The sequence below is a fragment of the Canis lupus genome, chromosome 38, assembly GCF_048164855.1.
Source record: "Canis lupus baileyi chromosome 38, mCanLup2.hap1, whole genome shotgun sequence".
NCBI lineage: Eukaryota > Metazoa > Chordata > Mammalia > Carnivora > Canidae > Canis > Canis lupus.
In genome coordinates this window covers 12,922,799-12,943,790 of record NC_132875.1, presented here as the reverse complement: position 1 = coordinate 12,943,790, position 20,992 = coordinate 12,922,799, and the positions used below count along the sequence as shown (strand labels likewise).

At 37.9% G+C, this 20,992-nt stretch overlaps 1 protein-coding gene across 3 annotated transcripts in view; it reads left to right on the top strand.

Annotated features, from left to right (window-relative positions):
* The window catches only part of KCTD3 (potassium channel tetramerization domain containing 3), a 55,342-nt gene that overhangs the window by 26,706 nt on the left and 7,644 nt on the right, over positions 1 to 20,992 (top strand). For all 3 annotated transcript variants that reach the window (XM_072814575.1, XM_072814574.1, XM_072814577.1), the window contains exons 10-14: positions 1,712 to 1,827; positions 12,512 to 12,599; positions 12,716 to 12,832; positions 14,632 to 14,802; positions 18,546 to 18,701. In XM_072814575.1, coding sequence (XP_072670676.1) covers positions 1,712 to 1,827; positions 12,512 to 12,599; positions 12,716 to 12,832; positions 14,632 to 14,802; positions 18,546 to 18,701 — 648 coding nt within the window. The remainder of the gene's footprint in view (positions 1 to 1,711; positions 1,828 to 12,511; positions 12,600 to 12,715; positions 12,833 to 14,631; positions 14,803 to 18,545; positions 18,702 to 20,992) is intronic.

Here is a 20,992-nt window from a genome sequence, read left to right as displayed (position 1 = left end):
GTTTATTTCTCAGACAATCTGGTCAAAGAGTTTATTGGCTTTTTGTGTGTCTGTTATATTTTATTTTTGCTGAATTTCTTTTTGATTGGGCTGAGATGGTATATTCATGTGTATAAATACATATTTATATACAAGTTTTAAAATATATATATATATAGAAAATATTCCTAGCAGTACTCACCAATCTTTTTTTTTCTTTTCTTTTTGTCCAGTGTATGTCGTTTTTCCTCTTGCAAGGCACTTGGCTTTTTCAAGATTGTTTAAGCATTTCTTTTCTTTTTCTTTTTTTTTCTTTTCTTTTCTTTTTTTTTTTTTTTAACTAATCTCTATACCCAGCACAACTCAAATGCACTACCCCCAAGATCAAGAGTCACACTTGGCTGACTGCCAGGCCACCCCTGGTTAAGAATTTTTAAGGTGTTATTTATTGCTGCTCGTTTCGTCTTAGATGTAGTAAAGTTGTGAACAGAAAGAGAAATACCCTGCACTGGTGTAAGAGTAACAGAAATCCGTTATCTTTTCTGGCTTATGCTTTTTAAAAAAATTTTTTTTGGCTTATGTTTTTTTTTTTGGCTTATCTTTTAATACATGCTGCAATTGGAATTAATTGGTTTGTTTCTTCAAAGCCTTATGCATCGTTTTTCTCTTATATATTGTCCAGAAACAACTGTAAAGGCCATAATGCCATACCACGGTGACCCTAGAATTCTCTCCTTTAGATACTCTTGTGTCTTTTGCTCTTAATGTGGTATATTTGCTCCCTACAACCTCCTTCCCCTACATCCTGTCTTCCCTTTTCTCGAATTCCCTGGGCTTGCCCATTCCTGACCCCCATTTGACAGACTGTTTACCTTTTAAAAAAAAAAAAAAAAAAACTCAGTTGGATTTTTTTTCTGAGAAATATCCTTAACCCTGTTTTCTTACCGTCCTTTACTCCTCTGGATGTTGCTTGACCTTGTATATCCTTCAGCTATTGTTGCATTATGTTATAGTTGGTTGTTTGCATTTTTTTGTCTTTTAAACCATAAGTACCTAGTAATATCCTGTCTTTTCATGTTGTTTAATCCCATGGCCTAATATAATGCCTTTTGAATGAATTAAATTGAGATCTGCAAAGCTGGGAAACAAGGAGTTTAAAATAATTTCTGAATAAAGGCCTGAATGTATGTTTTTAGTAAGATTTCTTGCTGCTTTTTTTTTCTTTTCTGTGTGTGTGTGTGTCCAGATTTCTAGAAATGTTCTAGGTAGTTGAGTCTGCCAAGTTTGTGTCTTCAGATCAGTGGTTCCCAGATACTGAGTTCATTATTAGCAAGCTGTAGCTAAATGTCTTATAGATTTTATAAAAATGTAGTGGGTTATCTGATTTAGCAGGCTTGGGATGAATCTTGGGAATCTTTTTATTTTGTTCACTTTAAATCTACCTGGTTATTTTGCTGGTTACCCAAGTGTGGGAACCATAGCTTCAGATAATACAATGTTTTATCAGTGTGAGATTCCTTAGGGCAGATTTTATCTGTGTTAGGAGTTTTGCAAGCTGCTTAAGAGCTTACTGAGTTTCTTATTTTTGGTCCCCAAAGTGTTTAGTGTGTATAACTTAGGGAAACAAAAACAAGTTTAAATTAGTCACCTTCACAATGTTTTTGATGTGGGTTTTGATTAATTCTAAAGATGGTGACTGTTTAACCTCTTTATTTTTTTCTTACCATTTAAGGAGTGTTCAGCCTTGGCGTTCCTGTAGATGCTCTCTTCTTTATCGGTAACCAGTTGGTGGCTACGAGCCATACGGGGAAAGTGGGAGTGTGGAATGCTGTCACTCAGCACTGGCAGGTTGGTTTTCACTAAAGCCTACTACAGAAATGAAAGTGTTTCTGAAACTCATGCTAATTTTATGCATTTGCTTTATTTTTGTGAAATTATTAATAGTGTTTGTTGTACGTACTTCTTATTGAGGTGTAATTGACATAGATTAGTTTCAGATGGTAGAGCATAATGATTTGATATTTGTCTGTATTGCAAGATGATCACAATAATTCTAGTTAACATCTTTTACCAGATGCAGTTAGAGAATTTTTTCTTTATTGTAATGAGAATTTTTAAGATTCACTCTCCTAGCAACTTTCAGATATACACTACTAGAGTTGTCAGGCTGTATATTATATCCCCATGACTTACTCTATAAATGGAAGATTTTTGTTTTGTTTTGTTTTTCTTTTTTCCTAAGTAGTCTCCACACCTTACTGTGGGGCTTGAACTTAAGACGCTGAGATCAGGAGTCTCATGCTCTACTGACCGAGTCAACCAGACACTACTTTTGCTTGCTTGTTTGTTTTAAGTTTGTACCTTTTGATTTCCTTCGCCCAGTTGACCCACCCTCCACTCCTGCCTCTGGCAACTACCATTCAGTCTTATTGTATTATTTATCTATTGTTTGGTTTTTATTTTATTTTGTTTGCTTGTTTTTAGGTTCCACATAAATGAGGTCATAGGAATTTGTCTTTCTTTCTCTGTCTGACTTATTTCATAATGCCTGCAAGGTCCATACATATTATTGTAAATGACATGATTTCTTTTTGTGATCGAATAATATTCCATTGTATATATTCTACATGTTTTTTTATTAATTTATTTTTTATTGGTGTTCAATTTGCCAATATATAGAATAACATCCAGTGCTCATCCCATCAAGTGCCCCCTTCAGTGCCTGTCACCCAGTCACCCCCACCCCCCGCCCACCTCCCTTTCTACCACCCCTAGTTCATTTCCCAGAGTTAGGAGTCTCTCATGTTCTGTCTCCCTTTCTGATATTTCCCACTCATTTTTTTTCTCTTTTCCCCTTTATTCCCTTTCACTGTTTTTTATATTCCCTAAATGAATGAGACCATATAATGTTTGTCCTTCTCCGATTGACTTACTTCACTCAGCATAATACCCTCCAGTTCCATCCATGTTGAAGCAATGGTGGGTATTTGTCATTTCTAATGGCTGAGGAATATTCCATTGTATACATAGACCACATCTTCTTTATTCATTCATCTTTCAGTGGACACCGAGGCTCCTTCCACAGTTTGGCTATTGTGGACATTGCTGCTCTAAACATTGGGGTGCAGGTGTCCTGGCGTTTCACTGCATCTGTATCTTTGGGGTAAATCCCCAGTGTGATTGATGGGTCGTAGGGCAGATCTATTTTTAATTAACTCTTTGAGGAACCTCCACATGGTTTTCCAGAGTGGCTGCACCAGTTCACATTCCCACCAACAGTGCAAGAGGGTTCCCCTTTCTCCACATCCTCTCCAACATTTGTTGTTTCCTGCCTTGTTAATTTTCCCCATTCTCACTGGTGTGAGGTGGGATCTCATTGTGGTTTTGATTTGCATTTCCCTGATGGCCAGTGATGCAGAGCATTTTCTCATGTGCTTGTTGGCCATGTGTATGTCTTCTCTGATGAAATTTCTGTTTATGTCTTTTGCCCATTTCATGATTGGATTGTTTGTTTCTTTGCTGTTGAGTTTATTAAGTTCTTTATAGATCTTGGATACTAGCCCTTTATCTGATGTGTCATTTGCCAATATCTTCTCCCATTCTGTAGGTTGTCTTTTAGTTTTGTTGACTGTATCCTTTGCTGTGCAAAAGCTTCTTATCTTGATGAAGTCCCAATAGTTCATTTTTGCTTTTGTTTCTCTTGCCTTCGTGGATGTATCTTGCAAGAAGTTACTGTGGCCAAGTTCAAAAAGGGTGTTGCCTGTGTTCTCCTCTAGGATTTTGATGGAATCTTGTCTCACATTTAGATCTTTCATCCATTTTGAGTTTATCTTTGTGTATGGTGCAAGAGAGTGGTCTAGTTTCATTCTTCTGCATGTGGATGTCCAATTTTCCCAGCACCATTTATTGAAGAGACTGTCTTTTTTTCCAGTGGATAGTCTTTCCTCCTTTGTCGCATATTAGTTGACCATAAAGTTGAGGGTCCACTTCTGGATTCTCTTTTCTGTTCCATTGATCTATGTGTCTGTTTTTGTGCCAGTACCACACCGTCTTGATGACCACAGCTTTGTAGTACAACCTGAAATTTGGCATTGTGATGCCCCCAGCTATGGCTTTCTTTTTTAATGTTTCCCTGGCTATTCAGGGCCTTTTCTGATTCCACACAAATCTTAAAATAATTTGTTCTAACTCTCTGAAGAAAGTCCATGGTATTTTGATAGAGATTGCATTAAATGTGTAAATTGCCCTGGGTAACATTGACATTTTCACAAGATTAATTCTTCCAATCCATGAGCATGGAATATTTTTTTCATCTCTTTGTGTCTTCCTCGATTTCTTTCAGAAGTGTTCTGTATATTCTACATGTTATTTATCTTTTAATCCATTGATGAGTACCTAAGCTGTTTCCTTATTTTGGCTATTTTAAATAATGCTGCACTGAACATGGGGGTGCATGTATCTTTGTGAGTTAGTGTTTTCGTTTACTTCAGATACATACCCAGAAATGGAATTGCTGGATTATATAGTAAATCTGTTTAAAATCTTTTTTTTTTTTTTTTTTTTTTTAAGATTTTATTTATTCATGAGAGACCCACAGAGGCAGAGACATAGGCAGAGGAGGAAGTAGACTCCATGTCGGGAGCCTGATACAGGACTTGATCCTAGAGCCCTGGAATCACTCCCTGAGCTGAAGGCAGATTATCAACTACTGAGCCACCTATGTGTCCCTGTTTATAATATTTTGAGAAACCTCCTTATTATTTTCCATAGTGGCTATGGAATTTACCTTCTCCAGTGCACGAGAGGCCCCTTTTCTCCATATCCTTGTGAACACTTGTTACTTCTTGTCTTCCTGGTAATAGCTATTTTAACAGGTGTGAGGTGATAACTCATTGTGGTTTTGATTTGCATTTCCCTGGTGATGAGTGGTGTTGAGCATGTTTTTATGCACCTGTTGGCCATCTGTATGTCTTCTTTGGAGAGATGTCTACTTAGATCCTCTGCCCATTTTTTTGTTTCTATTTTTGATTACACAGAATATAGTATGTATTTGTAGTGGTAATTTACTTCTAGGCACAGATTTGGTTATGTTTTCAAGAATTTTAAGTCACTTTGGAAAATTAATAGTTAAACTATGGTGTGACATTTCTTCATTTCTTTGAGATGTTTTAAGTTCTGTACTTTTGCAATAGTAGTCCAGGCAAACTTCATTTTCTGAGTGAAGCGCAGATCTGTGTGAAAGTACTGAGCCTGTTCAGAGAAGATAGCAAGCTAAATGATCTCAAATACTTGAGAGGAACAAGAAGAAGAGAAAAAAAGGGTTAGTACCTGGTTCTGAAGGAGAGAGGAAAAATTAAAGGACTTGAAGTGCAGAGGAACGTGGTGAGATCCATGTTTTAGGAAGCCACACGGGTAACCAATATGAAAGCTGGACTGGAGGTGAAGGGGTTGATGCAGCAAAGAAGCAGAGAGATTTGACTAAAGACAGCGGTGGTAGAGGTGGGAAAGATGAGACTATTTGAAAAACATTTTATAAGCCTTCCTAAAATTAACAAGATTGGTATCTGGTTTGAGTATGGAAAATTAAAGGAGGAGAGACAGATGAGATGTACTTCTAGTTTTAGATTCTTAGTGACAGTCAGGTGGATAAGTAATACATTGAAAGAGAATGTAGGAGGAGAAGCAGATATGGTGGGGGACAGTATGAAGAATAATTTGATTGATTACATATGTTTACTCTGATATTCCTGCGGGTGTCTGAGTGCAGGTGTTCAGTACACATTTGGAAGTACCCCTTGGGAATTTAGGAAGGATAAAAGGGCTAGAAAGAAGTATTTGGAAACTACAACACTTCATGGACAACTGAAAAATAAGAATTGATAAGTTTTTCTGTTAAGAGGATATATGTAGGAAGAAAAGAACTCTGGGAAATGTTAGCATTTAAGGGGACAAGATAGGAAACTAAGAGCCAAAAGGACATATATGAAATGATTGAGAAATGACACTATTCTAGGATATGATTTGTGAATGTACGTTAATTAGGTTTTGGTTGGGAAAAGCCAGATGGTGGGAACTGAGGAATTAAAAGATCAAAGATTAGAGACAGCCAATTCAGAGTTACCTTTTGTTTTTTTTAAATTTTTTATTTTTATTTTTATTTTTTTTATTTATTTATGATAGTCACAGAGAGAGAGAGAGAGAGGCAGAGACATAGGCAGAGGGAGAAGCAGGCTCCATGCACCGGGAGCCCGATGTGGGATTCGATCCCGGGTCTCCAGGATCGCGCCCTGGGCCAAAGGCAGGCGCCAAACCGCTGCGCCACCCAGGGATCCCCAGAGTTACCTTTTGAAGTGTGGTGGTGAAGGAAAGCAGGGAAACAAAGTGATAGCTTAAGGATCAAGGTTAGATGGTAGAAATATGTTCAGTGCTTTATTTATTATTTTTTTTTTCTCTAGAATAGAAAAACCTTGAGCATGCTTATAGTCAGAGAGGGGAGTTGTCAGAGAAAGCACATGAAGAGTGAAAGAATGGAGATGATTTCTGGTCCCATGGAAGTCAGGAGTATATGAGATCTGAAACCATTTAGAGGGGTTTACTTAACAGAGACTAGAGACACTTCTTTCTCTGATGGAAGAGTAAGAAAGGAGTGCCAAAGAACATAAATTCAATGAAAGAGAAAGACAGTGGAAGTATGTATCAAGAATTGCAGAGATGGAAAAAAAAAAAAAAAGAATTGCAGAGATGATAAATCGTACATTTGTAGTGGACCCGGGTCATTGAGCTATGTGAGTCTCTCTCCATTAGTCCTCAGGACCAGGAAGGGGGAGCAAGAGGAAAGAGCAATATTGGACTGATCCAGGATCAGAGATGTAATGAGGTGGATATGACACACCAAGGGATGAGAAAACGTGAAGATGCAAAGTAGTGGAGAGTGAGATCAAGAAGTGAGGAAGTGCCAGGTAGAAGGATGCAAGGATGTCAGGGGACTAGAGGTATCTTAAAGCAGATTGATGACTTGTAAGGAATGAGAATTAGTGGAAAGATAGGCAGTTGTGGTCCAAGATTTAATTTAAAGTTTTGGAATTGGGACAGTTCTCAGTGATCATAATGGAGAACTGACTTGAATATGAAAGTATGGGATATAGGACTCGGAGATCTGTGAGGATTATCAGTATGTACGTTAAGGTGCCAGGAGAGTAGTAGAGAGTAAGACAGAAGTAAATCATGATCCAGATGCCAGATCCTTAGCAAAAGTGATGGGTTGATCTGGAAGTTTCAATCTGAGTAAAAAATGGTGGTTGAATGTCATGATGAATTGAGCTTGTGGAGCAGCATTCTTGAGATCTTATGGCCCCTTAGATTCAGGGGTGGTGAGAGAATGAAAGACTTCAGTGAAAGGGATTAGAAACAAAAAATTAGGTTTTATGTTAGATGAGGGATAGAAGTCCTGCTTGTGGGGAAAAAAAGTATTAGAGAAGGCCTTCCATATAAGCACAGCAAAAGGTATTATAATGGTTGTTACCATAGATGTGATGGACCAAGGAATGTAGGAAAGGGCTGGTCTCTGTGGATCCAAAGTCTAAGTAGAAGAAAGCTTATCAGAAGGATTCTTCAGCTGGTAATATTTCTGTATTTCTGTAAAGAGTAATGTGAGTTTTAATGATTAATGGAAAGTCTGCTTTTAGATAGGTTATGTGACTAATTATGTCAAGTCTGAACTTTTGGTGGGTGGGGGAAGCTATACTATCTGTAAAACCTCTAAGGTAAATTTGGGTTCCTAAAGGAACATGCTTCTTTATTACCTTTTTTTTGTTTTTTTAATTTTTTTATTTATTTATGATAGTCACACAGAAAGAGAGGGAGGCAGAGACATAGGCAGAGGGAGAAGCAGGCTCCATGCACCGGGAGCCCGACGTGGGATTCGATTCGGGGCCTCCAGGATCGCGCCCTGGGCCAAAGGCAGGCGCTAAACCTCTGCGCCACCCAGGGATCCCTTTATTACCTTTTTCTAACCAGTGTTTTCAAAACTACATATAAAAGTTTTCCTATCTTTAGGATCCTGAAGACTGTACTAGCATCCTAAAAGTATCCTTTATTCTTAAGCTTTTAGTTCTTTGTGTAACTTCTTGTTTGGCATACGCATGAACTGAAATGAAAACCCGTATCTTACAAAGTAGGTTTGTTTCTACATTTCAGGAAGACCTTAGGAAAGTTGAGCGTTCGTGCAGCAAACAAGCCTTATATACCAGCTAGATGAATTTCTTTGTAGTGCAGAGCAGAGATAGTATGTTATGAAATCTAAGCATCTGAAACACAGATCTCACTGGACAATTCTGACCCGAGGCTGACTCCTGTGGCGGCTGTGACACTGGTTGAGAGGTTCTGATTTGGCTTTCAGCAACAGTTCTGCCCATGAATAACACACCAAGTACAAAGGACAACTGTTGTATAATCCAGATTGATTTGAAGTATTTAAATCAGATGAATAAGAGAGAAAGAGGGTGAGTGTGTATATGTATGTGTGTTTAAGTTCTACAAGCTGTGAAATATTTATTGGGTACCAGTTCTTATTAGAACAGCTTCAATAAGATTTGGGGGTGGGGCAAAGGGAGAAGGAGAGAATCTTAAGCAGGCCCTACACCCAGTGCAGAGCCCCATGCAGGGTTCCATCATAGAACCTGAGATCAGGACCTGAGCCAAAATCAAGAGGCAGATGCTTAACTGACTAAGCCACCCAGGTGCCCTAGGACAGCTTCAATAAAATTTTATTTTACTGGGCAGCCTGGGTGGCTCAGTGGCTTAGCACCACCTTCAGCCCAGGGCCTGATCCTGGGGACCTGGGATCGAGTCCCACGTCAGGCTCCCTGCATTGGAGCCTGCTTCTCCTTCTGTCTGCGTCTCTGCCTCTCTGTGTGTGTGTGTCTCTCATGAATAAATAAAATATTTTTTAAAAATTATTTTACTTAATTTTTTTTAACTTTTAAAAAGATTTTATTTATTTATTTGAGAGAGAGAGTGAGGGACAGAGCACAAGTGGGAACATAGAAAGAGGGAGAAGAAGCGGACTCCCCGCTGAGCAGGGAGCCAGACTTGGGGCTTGATCACAGGCCCCTGAGATCATGACCCGATCTGAAGGCAGACGCTTAACTGACTGAGCCACCCAAGCACCCCTCATTAAGATTTTCGTGAAAGTTTAAAAGTTTATACAAAGATTGTATCTGATTTGAGTAAGAAAAAATAAAAAATATTTTTAAAAAGAGATGTTTCAGGTTTTTGTTCTTTTTTTGTTGTTTAAACTTATAATCTTCAATAAAAGAGGCACTAAGGAAGTTCCCCTTTGGGGCACCTAGGTGGCTCAGGCAGTTAAACTTCTGACTCTTGATTTTTGCTCAGGTTATGATCTCAGGGTCTGAAATCAAGCCCTCATCAGGCTCCCGGCTCAGCAGGGAGTCTGCCCCTGCCCCCCGCACCCCCCATGCCCTTCCCCCTGTTCGTGTTCTCTCTCTTTCTCTAAAATAAATAAATAATCTTTAAAAAATGCCCTTTAATAAGAAGGATATTTATAAATAAATATCAGCAAATAAATTGATAGGCTGGTAAATCTGAATAAGGGATTACTTAATAAGTAATGGATGAAGGGTAAAACATCCTATTAAAAATGATTAGGTAGAGGCTGTGGTTGAAAGACTCTAGGGGCCTTGTGTTGCTTAGGAACATAGATGGATTTTTTTTTTGGGGGGGGACTGATAATTTTGAAATTGTATTCATTTAATTTTGCACATAAGAAATAATGAATATGTGCTACCTTAGCAGAGAAAATCCACTTGCATAGTAGATTTGTGACCACCCTGACTCAGCCAAATACGTGAATCAGTACAGTGTCTCAGATTCCTGATAGGACATTGTTAGGGTAGAGAAGAGGAGGTCGCCGAAGAACTGACTCTCACTTATGCTGGGAGGGAAGAACTGAGTCCTGACTCCTCTGTAACCTTCCTCATCCTCTGCCTTCTCTGTGCTTGTACTGAGGGGTACGCATGAAGGAAAAGTAGGAAGGATTTGGGTCAAGAGTTGCAGAAAAAGAAATAGGAAGGCTCTAATCCCATCTTACCAGAGAACACATGGTAGAAACGTTTGCCCTAGATATGCCATGGGATGCTCCAGGCTGCTGCCCCCTTCATTCCTGGCGAAGGAATCTCATGCCCATATCTGTCCCCATCCTCCTACTCTGAAGATTCTGGTGTAGCAGTTGAAGCTCTTTCTAGAGTGCTAGAACTAAAAAAATGAACTTGGTATAAGAAAACTGGTCATTGGTTTAAAGCAGCCTTCCCTCCATTCTTCAGACATCTTTATCACTGAAAAGCTCTCAGTGTTGCCCTGCCGCAAAACTTGTTGGCTCTGCTGAAACAGACACCTGAGCTGGGGTTAGCGCAGGTGGGTGGAAGTGGGGGTTGGTCATTGAATCTCGACATTTCTATGTAGGACACCAGAAGGCTCACGTAGAACTGAGGGTCATACAGCTTTATAGGAATCATTACTTCTGAGTTTTAGCTTTTGGTTAAATTTGTTCCTTTCACAAAGAAGGGACCCAGATGGTGCGTTGCTTCTGTACTTGGTGTACTGCCAGGCATGCCCTTCCTCTACCTCATTCATACTTGATTTTCTCAGTTTCCCGGCTTCGCTCCCTTTTCAACTTTTCCTTGATCTTTGCCCTTCTCCCCACGTAGGCCTAAGCTAAGGATCCTGCCTCCTTGCTGATGGTATCGCAGCTCTTTCTGTGCCTGTCGTTATGTGATGCTCCTTCTTCCCCTCTTTTGCCCTCAAGTTCACAAGCTCCTGCAGAGCAAGTGTGGTATCTCCCATTGCTCATCCGGGCCAGTTACTCATTCTCTCAGCTGATAGCTGGCACGTGGGAGATACTTCATTTAAATGTCATCTGTGAAGTTGCACATGCATCTCCTGCCCGGCTCTGCACAAGGAAGATTCGTTTCAATCTTACTGGCACTGCTCTAAACAACATTTTTTTTTTGTTTGTTCATTTGTTTTGTAGTAAAATTATGCCTTTTGCTTTTCTTGTAGCACAAATGCTGTCAGTTAATAATTTTTTTAACTAATTTGTTTGAGAAGTTGACTTTTTTATTTTAGTATTTGAAAAAACAAAAGTTCAAAGGAACTTTTTTATCTTACTGTTTCCTAAGAAACAGAGGTAAGGTCTTGAGCGGAAGAATGAAGATAGGGAATACCATCTTGTCAAAAACAAGGTGACAAATGGTCCAGGGAGGAAGTGCTATTTGGCAACCAGTCCATCTGTTTTCTAGCTCTAACGCTGTTCCTACTTACTGTGTGAATTTGGGCAGGCCATTTAATCTCTTCTGTGAGAGAGAAGGGGAAAGGAACCTGGTCAGATTAGGCCTTCAGTTTAATGTGGCTCTGAGCTCACAGTCTTGTGAAGAGAAAGGAGATAATCCACCGGAATTCTGAAAGGAAAGTGCTGCTGTTGGAAATAACATTTTTATTTTATTTATTGACAGAGAGCACAGGCAGGGGGACCAGTGGGCAGAGGGAGAAGGTAAATCAGGCTCCCCTCTGAGCTCTATCCCAGGACCCTGGGATCATGACTTGAGCTGAAGGCAGATGCTTCACCGACTGAGCCTCCTAGGCACCCTAGAAATAAAAAATTTTTGAAAGGTTTTAAAAGGAGCTATATTATTTCCAGGGCAACATAACTTTATGCACCATGGGGGTGATTAATTGATGTTCGGGCACATTTAATAGCATTTGCTAAAATCCAATCACACGTCCTGGACAGGCAAAGCACAGCGGGGGCCTCGGCATTTGGGCATTTTCACACGTAACTTGAAAAGTTTACTTTTTCTCTGTATGTGTTTTTTGGGGCTTCTTAAAAAAAAAAAAAAAATTGTCCTATCATTCTGCACCTGAAGCCCTGGCCCCTTGGCGGCTAGAGCTCCTCGATCTGCAAACCTGGTTAGAAAGCGGGAGGAAACGAGGCCTCCAAGTGCAAAATCACGAACACCTCTCTCCTCCTCCACCGGAGAACATATGAAAAAAAAATTGACAATATAATCCGCCCTCCCCCACCCCTTTTTTTTTCTTGGTGGCTTGGCCAAATAAAATTATGTAAGTCTTTAAAAAATATATATATATACACATATATATATGTGTATATATATATGTATATATGTATATATATAATATATGTATATATATGTGTATATATATATATATGTACACCAGGGCGTGTATGTATGTAAATAAAGTAATTTTCTAAACCCTATTTAGTTATTAGTGGATTCTTTTTTTTACTTCCTTAAGTAATCTCCACACCCAGTATGGGGCTCCAACTCATGTGCCGAGATTAAGAGGCATATGCTTTACTGATTTAACCAGCCAGGCACCCCTAGTGAGTTTTGTTTTGTTTTGTTTTATGTTCTTTGTTTAAAAGAGTCAGATTTTGAGGAAATTGAGCAGGAAATATAAATGATAATATCTAACATCTAATAATAATCTTCATCAGGTTCAAGATGTTGTTCCTATAACAAGTTACGACACTGCTGGTTCATTCCTTCTACTGGGCTGTAACAATGGATCAATATATTACATAGGTAAGTTTACAGATGCTTACCCTGGTCCTATTTAATATGATTTTTAAAAAATAATACCTTTTTTAGTTTTAAATAGATACACTATTTTAACATTATTTAAAATTTTAATTTTTTAGATATGCAGAAGTTTCCTTTGCGAATGAAGGACAATGATCTTCTTGTAACTGAGCTTTATCACGATCCTTCCAATGATGCCATCACTGCGCTCAGTGTTTACCTCACACCCAAAACAAGTTAGTACATGGCAAACTTCTTACAAGTTCTTGACCTGTTTTTGGGAATATATATTCATTTATTGGCTTATTATACTAAAACTAACCCAGTCCTTTTTTTCGGAGAACTGCAGTTGGAAGGATATCATCTCTTAGTCTAAAGTTTATATTTGTGTTGAAGTCAAACATGACCCATAAACGAGCATAAGTTGAGATGGGAAATTAGAACTTTTCCTCTTCTGAATTATATTTAAATTATTAAAATAATGATCTGCACATTTACCTTCCTATTTATTGTAGCTGACTTTGTTTTGAAATTAGAAGCTTTTATTTTTTTAAACAGAAGTGAGAAAGCTCTTACTTAGACTGCTAGTCTCTGTTGGAAATTGCCTTATTTCTTTGGAAAACTTATAATTTGTTGTAGAAAAGGACATTTTATTTGAGGATTTACTATCTGTAGCTTTCATTCTTTCAGAGGCCATTGCAATGAAATTAATTAACAAGCTTGTTCTGTAAATTATTAAGAATTTTTATATTTTTTATATTCTACATTGAAAGATAAAACATAAATGTAGAATTTAAAGTTTATCTATCATGAAAAGAGTTACAGGAAATATTGACATGTGTCCAGTAATATTAATAAATCTGAATGTGTTCTAGAACATCATCATTTTATTGAACTCATGAAGGAAATCATTTTCATTGTGAAATAAATATTGTACTGTATGCAGATTATTTTGATTAAAATTACAGTGGGATTTCAACTATATTGTGCTAAGATGAGTCCCTAAACTACTTTCTTTGTTGATAGTCTTGTATGTTGTCATTGGCTGCTTTTGTGCAACAGTTGACAGTGTGGAATGGGAAGTTTGAAATATTTCCCATCTAGCCTTTTACAAAAGGTTTGCTGACCTCTGCTCTAGAATGAGGTGTGCTGCTTTTTTCAATCTAGTTAAAAAGAAAGGAAAGAACTTCTTTTGCAGTGGCAGGGGGAGGATGGAGTCCCCTTTTAGGTCATGAGAAGTGTTTCCTGTGGTACTGCTCTTTCTCTGTTGAGTCAAGTATCTTCAGGTGAATCAGGAAGAACAACGATTAAAACTAAAAGGTTCTTATCTAGGAACCTTCTTAAGTATATGGGTCACTGACCTCCATTCTTTCTTTAAATATGTGGTAGAATATGGACACTTGGGTTTTTTTGTTAAAAAAAAGTCACAGGTGAACTTGACACAATGAGCTGTACATAATAGAAGAGACACCGTATGATGTAGGCAATGTAATGGGTATATTTGTTTCAGAGCTAAGTATTTTGAATCTGTTAAATGGTATGTGCCTAATTATTGAAGAATCAGTTATATAGCAAAAGTAAAAGTGAAACACATGGTCATCCTAGGCTAAAAATGATATGGAATATTGCTCTAGGAATACTATGTTATGTGAGTGGCATTCTTAGCATGGCAGATTTACTAATTATTTAAACATTTATTGACCTGCCATGTCTCAGGTACCCTGTAAGGTGATATAAATAAAAAGATGGTTGTGATTCAGTCTATATCAATAATGAGTAGAGAGAGACTTGGAAATCGAGGAGTGGGGTTGTAGTTGCTGTGATAGAGCCTAACAGACAGCCCAGGTCTATCTGGGAGGGAGGCGTGGGAAATGATTTGTAACGGAAATAATGACTTTAGTACAGCGTCTTTGCCAGGCTGGATTTGGGGCTCATAAAAGCACTGAATCCAGCTCTACTGCTTTTATCACAGGGCAGCTTTTTTTTTTCTTGTCATCCTCTAATATGCCCCCTCTCAACTTCTGACTTCGTGTAGGTGTCTCTGGTAACTGGATTGAGATTGCCTATGGTACGAGCTCTGGAGCAGTGCGAGTGATCGTGCAGCACCCCGAGACCGTGGGATCAGGCCCGCAGCTTTTTCAGACTTTCACAGTTCACCGAAGTCCTGTTACAAAAATCATGCTGTCCGAGAAGCACCTTGTATCAGGTAAAGCACTGGTGACGAGGTCTGCCTCCTGTAAAACCTTGTTGCCCTGTGTGTAATTTTCTAGACTCCTACAAATGGAAAGAATGTAAAAGCACTGCTTTATAAACAGAAAAACATACTAAATGAAATGGTAGAAAAGTTGAATAAATGAAGAAATGTTGTCTTTTAAGAATTTTTTAAAAAATTTTGCCTGGTTGTAATTACAGGGATTTAGGCAAGAGTTGACCGTATCTTTTATTTACGCTCTATTCTAGCATTTTGTTCTCATGGTATATTTTAAAATACTTAATAATCCTATTGAGGTTTAGGAAAGTTTGCCAAGTATGAATTTAATATAAGTTTGGTCGTGTTGTCTTAAGGTTTAAGGCTAAAGTTGTAGATTTATGTGTGTATTTGTTATCTCATCATTTTCTTTTTTTTTTTTTAATTTTTATTTATTTATGATAGTCACAGAGAGAGAGAGAGAGAGAGGCAGAGACATAGGCAGAGGGAGAAGCAGGCTCCATGCACCGGGAGCCCAACATGGGATTCGATCCCGGGTCTCCAGGATCGCGCCCTGGGCCAAAGGCAGGCGCTAATCCGCTGCACCACCCAGGGATCCCCGTCTCATCATTTTCTAAAAATACTAAAAACTAGTAGAATGTATAAAAAGATTATTTGAAGAAAATTACATTTTCATGATTTTGTTGTTCCTTAATTAGATTTTTTAAAAAAAATGTAGATACTAATTAAATACTTAGATGACACAGATTTTTAAGCTCAATGAGTATGACACACAGAGTATGATGGTCACAGTAAAATTCTATTGATAAGATTCATTATCTGAAGATTTCTAAAAGGCTTTAATTTTATTTTGAGTCAGGTGTATCAGTAGAGCTTGCTTTTACATTAAATCTTTTGTAGATCAGTTCCTGCCTAACTTAAACTTTTTATAAGCTTTATTTTCATCTGTCAAGTTTGTTTATATGAAGACTATTCTATATTAAAAGATGATGCACCTTTCACTAATTTCCAGTCTGAGTGAGCACTAAATGGAACCATGGATGGGTGGGTGTGCTTTTATTGGTATTTGATTGTTTTGAGTATAAAGTCAGATTGTTCTGAGGATAATTATGCCCCCCCCCCCCCCCCCCCCCCCGAAACAGTCTGTCTCCTCTTTGGTTTTCATAAAGCATCTCACCTCCCTCACTGAGGAGTCTTTGTCCCATTCTTGCTGGTTCCTCCTCTTTTGCCTGGGTACTAAGGGTAGGGTTCCTCAGAGCTCTATCCTTGATTCTCCATTCTTCCTTGTCTATAGTTTTCCTGGCGACCCTTAGACTTTTTTCTGCACCTGTGACCATTTGCAGAGTTCCAAACTTGAATATCTAGTGTCTGTCTCTGGTTGTGTAGACGTGTCAAAATTAACCTGGATAAAGAGTCCTTTTGATATTTCCCTCAGAAGCCATGGTAGTCCACAATATCACCATCTGCTCATTTCCTCAAGCTGAAGACCTAGAACCACCCGCGGTTCCTCCCTTTCTCTCCTCCCGACCAGTGTGTAATCTATCAGTAAGTCCTTTTAGCTTTGCGTCAAAGTAAGTCCCAAATCTGATGCTCGGTGTCCGTTGCCGGCATACTTGGGAGCTTCTGTCATTTCTCCCCTAGATCACTGAGCTCAGTTTTTTGGCCTCCTCCTCTCTTGCCTCTCTGTGGTACAGAGAGCCAGAAATACCTTTTAAAAATGTAAACCATATCCAGTTCCCAATGGCTTCCTGATGAATGCAGGTCACTTAACTAATAGGATTCTTCCTGCTATGGTCTTGTCTTCTTGTCAAGCCTCTTTTCCTCCCTACCCTTCCTGTCACTTTCCTTAGGCTCACAACACCCTAACCCTTTGGCTTTTTCATTTCTTAAAATTGCCTCAGAACTTTGCACCACTTCCTTTCATTAGCCTGTGTTTTACCCCTAGATATTTGTTTGGCTGCACTCTTGTCATTCAGATCCCATTTCCAGTACCTTATCATGAGGCCATCCCGGCTCGATTGGCGAAACATCTGTCCAGGCCACTTTCTCTGTCATCCTCTTGACTTGTTTTCTTCATAGACTTAACACTGGGTCATTTTGCTTTGTTTGCTTGGGTATCATGTGTCTCTCTCTTCTAGAATGTGAGTTTTATAATAGCAGAAGCTGTTTTACTCTGTTCTCAACACATACCATACTTCTTGACACATAAAAGATGCAGAATAAAATGTAAAATGAGGTAATTTGATCCTGTGAGAAAATAAGACGGTTTTGCAAGGTTATTGTGATGTTTATTTATTTTTTATTTTTTCTTATTGTGACATTTAAATGACCATACTTAAACTCAGTAGTAATTGTTATCATTTTGATGGTGATGATGTTATTGCAGGAGGAGGTACCAGAGAACTGTTAAAATCTGCATTTTAACATTAAATATTTCAAGAAAAATGTCCAGTATTTTATGTATACTCAGTTACGTTGTCCTGCCACCTGGTGGACATCAATGCATATGTACATTCTTTCTCTGATAGTGTTAGTTTTCATGTCTTAAATAAAAACTTTAATGATTAATTTTAACAAAATAGCCATAATTGCCTATTGAATCACCTAAAAGTGTTTACGGTATTTTCTTTTTATTTTTTTATTTTTCTGAATCCTAGTAAGCTTAATAGTGAAATCAGGAAATTATTTTCCATGAAGCTGATTAAACAGCCTAGAACTAAATGTTTCCTTTTTCACCAGAAAGTGGCATCCTGAGACATGGGAATTTTATTACATAAGTAACAGTTGTATACTTTGAATTTTTATTGCTGTTTGTCAAAATTAAATTTCTAAAGTTTTGTTTAAAATTTGCAACTCTGGCATTTTGCCCAGTAGGAAAGGTGTGTATATAGGCAAGTGTGGATACTTCCCTAGTACTTATTGGTGAGATCATAGCTCATTGCGGATAATAACACATGCTCTAGAATCCAAATAAATTGTACTTTTCCATTAAAAAGGACACTTTTTTATTAAAGCGTGTCACAAAAGTACATTTTTTTTGCATTAAAAAGTAAATTAGTTGCTGGTTTAAATTTTTTAAAGTTGTAGCTACTTAGATCAGAAAACAGCAGAAGTCAGGTACTTGTTAGATATCTCAACATGTATCCTCTTAATGTTACCTACATGAAAAAAGCTAGACTCTCTTATACAAAAAATAGTTTCTTAAATGCAGACTCTCTTATCTAAAAATAGTCCTTAATTTTTCTTACTATGAGTAGGCAATACAAGCTTTTTGACAAGTGTAATTTATATCAGTAAATTTTCAGGAACTCATGATCTAGCTTGTTTAATATTTAACATAAGCAGAAGCAGTTGTGATATTGGAAAAAAAAAAAAACTAGGCAATTCATTTACTATGTAGTTTAGCCACAGAACAGAATAATATTCAGCATCTTTTCTCTTGCACACACTTTTTTTTTAAAAACCCTTTTTACATCTATACAGGCTACTTTTATAAGGACCCATAGATTTACTTACATACCTTATATTTGCAACAAGGTAAACTGTGTTCTGTTCTCATTTCTGTTGGCCAAGTACAGATTAAGTATCATTTTAGGATAAATATGTCATTTGCCACTCAAAATATGCTATGATCTATTTAATATAGAACACAGTTTAAAAAGTTAAAATGTGTTTATAAAAGTGATTTTGTTGGTGTTTTTATAATCTATATGTAACAACTTTTTTGTTCTCTTTCCTAGTGTGTGCAGATAATAATCACGTCCGGACATGGACAGTAACACGATTCAGAGGAATGATCTCTACTCAGCCAGGTTCTACTCCTTTAGCATCATTCAAGATATTGTCTCTGGAGGAGACAGAAAGTCATGGAAGCTATTCCTCTGGAAATGACATAGGTGGGTTAGATAATTTGGGGCATTTTCTTTTCTTTCTTTTTAAAGATTTTATTTATTTATTCATAAAAGACACATAAAGAGAGGCAGAGACACAGACTGAGGGAGTAGCAGGCTCCCTTTGGGAGCCTGTTGCAGGACTTGATCTCAGGATCCCAAGATCACAACCTGAGCCAAAGGCAAATGCTCAACCACTGAGCCATCCAGGCATTTGGGGGCATTTTCAAATACTTTGTGGGCAATGCAGAAGTAGTATGTTAACTGTGATAGAAACCTAAAGATGAGTTTCAAATATAAATTATTCAACTTAATTTTGAAACTCATTTAAAACAGAAATTTAATGTGTTGCTTACTTAGTTCTATAAATTTATAAATTATGGCAATTTTTGTTTAAAAATTGAGAGCAAAGCTTTCATCTGTTTATCATTTCCTTATTTAAATAATGTCTCCAAAAGCTAACTGCTATTTTTTTTTATTAAAAGCCACGATAGCTATGCACATTTGAAACTTGAAGGTTTTTTTCTTTTATTGCTAATAATCTGAAAATAAAATTTGAAGGTAGGAAAGAGCTGATGGTGTTATGCGCTAGCAGTTGTTTTGATGGTGTTGTAAGGGCTTTCAGGAAATGATATAGTACATCTCCATCGATATGCTCTGATTTCAGCAGAAGTATACAAAATTGGTTTGATTTGTCCCTCAGTATACCATATGACACATGCATATGGATACTCACACATATGCTCAGTCTTCACAGAGACCCATCATTTTCCCCAGGGACCCTTTTGGAAGAATCTCTACCATATATACATTGTATCTCACTGTACTTTTAATAGTTCTGCAGGGCCTGCTCATTGACCCATGTGCCTTTCTGATCCCTTTTTTAATAAGCAGAAATTATAGCACTGATGGAGAAAAGGGAGTACATGAGAGTTGTTAGAATTGTTTTGTGTGAAACATGTAAATGTATGTCCATCCAGAATATGCTCCCACAGTAATAGATTTCAAAATAGTTAATCTTTAAACAATACAAGCTACTTAGAAGAAAAAGAAACACATTCAGTTTTGTTGATTTTAACAATTGCTCTGTGACTCGGTTTTCTTTCTTTCTTTTTTTTTTTTTTTAAGATTTTATTTATTCATGAGAGACACAGAGCAGAGACACAGGCAGAGGGGGCAGTAGGTCCTCTACAGGGAGTCCAATGCGGGACTTCATTCCAGGACCCCGGGGTCCCCACTTCAGCCAAAGGCAGACACTCAACCACTGAGCCACCCAGGTGCCCTGTGACCCACTTTTCTATGTGACATAGGCACTGGAAGTTTAGTTTTATCTCCTCAATGAATTATTTTCCTGATTTATTGGGATATAATTGACATGTTACATTGTAGAGGTTTAAGTTGTAGCATCAACAGTATTGTATTGAGTGCCTTTGCTCCAAGCATTAGAAATCTTAAAAAAAAAAAAAAAAAAAATGCAGTGAACCTCAAGTTACAGTGTAGTGATGACTGGGAATAAAACGTAAACAGTTGCATGGGGCAAGGCACCCAGGGGAGGTAGTGCTAGTCTCCATGCTAGGTATTGTAGCATACCGTCTCATTTATTCTTCTTGACAATTTTATGAAGTATATTATCCCCACTTAACATTAACAGAAACTGGCACTTACTAGAAGTCTTATATGTTTGAACTAAGACTTGAACTGAGATGTAGGTATAGAATGTTTTAGGATTGGGACATTGCTGGCAGAGAAAACAGCATGCTGGAAGGAAAGAGGCCCAGAGAACCTGGCAAGTTTAGAAAATGTCAAGATCATTAGTTACTGGTTTGTGGGTAAGGATAGTAGGACATGAGACTGGGAGGAAGGGCAGGAGTCAGATCATGGAAGGTCAGATCAGAGAGGACATGTTTGGAAACAGCCCTGTAAATTACAACAGCCTTGTAAAATATTTGAAAGACAGTGGGGAGATTTTTTTCCCCCCCTTTTATAGTTCTCTTTAAAAAAATATTTTAAGAGGTAGACATTCAGGTTATTGGAACAGAATAGAAAGTCCAGTTTCAGAGGCTGCTGTGGGTGGTATCTAGATTGCAGTGGCCAGACGAGTAACAAATACTAGAGGCAGTCATGAAAGGAAGAAATAATGGAGCTAATTAGAAGGCAAGAGGTTGAGAGGCCATCTTTCTTCTTTGTTAGGATTTTATTTATTTATTTGAGAGAGAGAGAGGGAGAAGCAGACCCCCATCTGAGCGGGGAACCCAATGTGGAGCTTGATCCCAGGACTCCAGGATCATTTCTTGAGC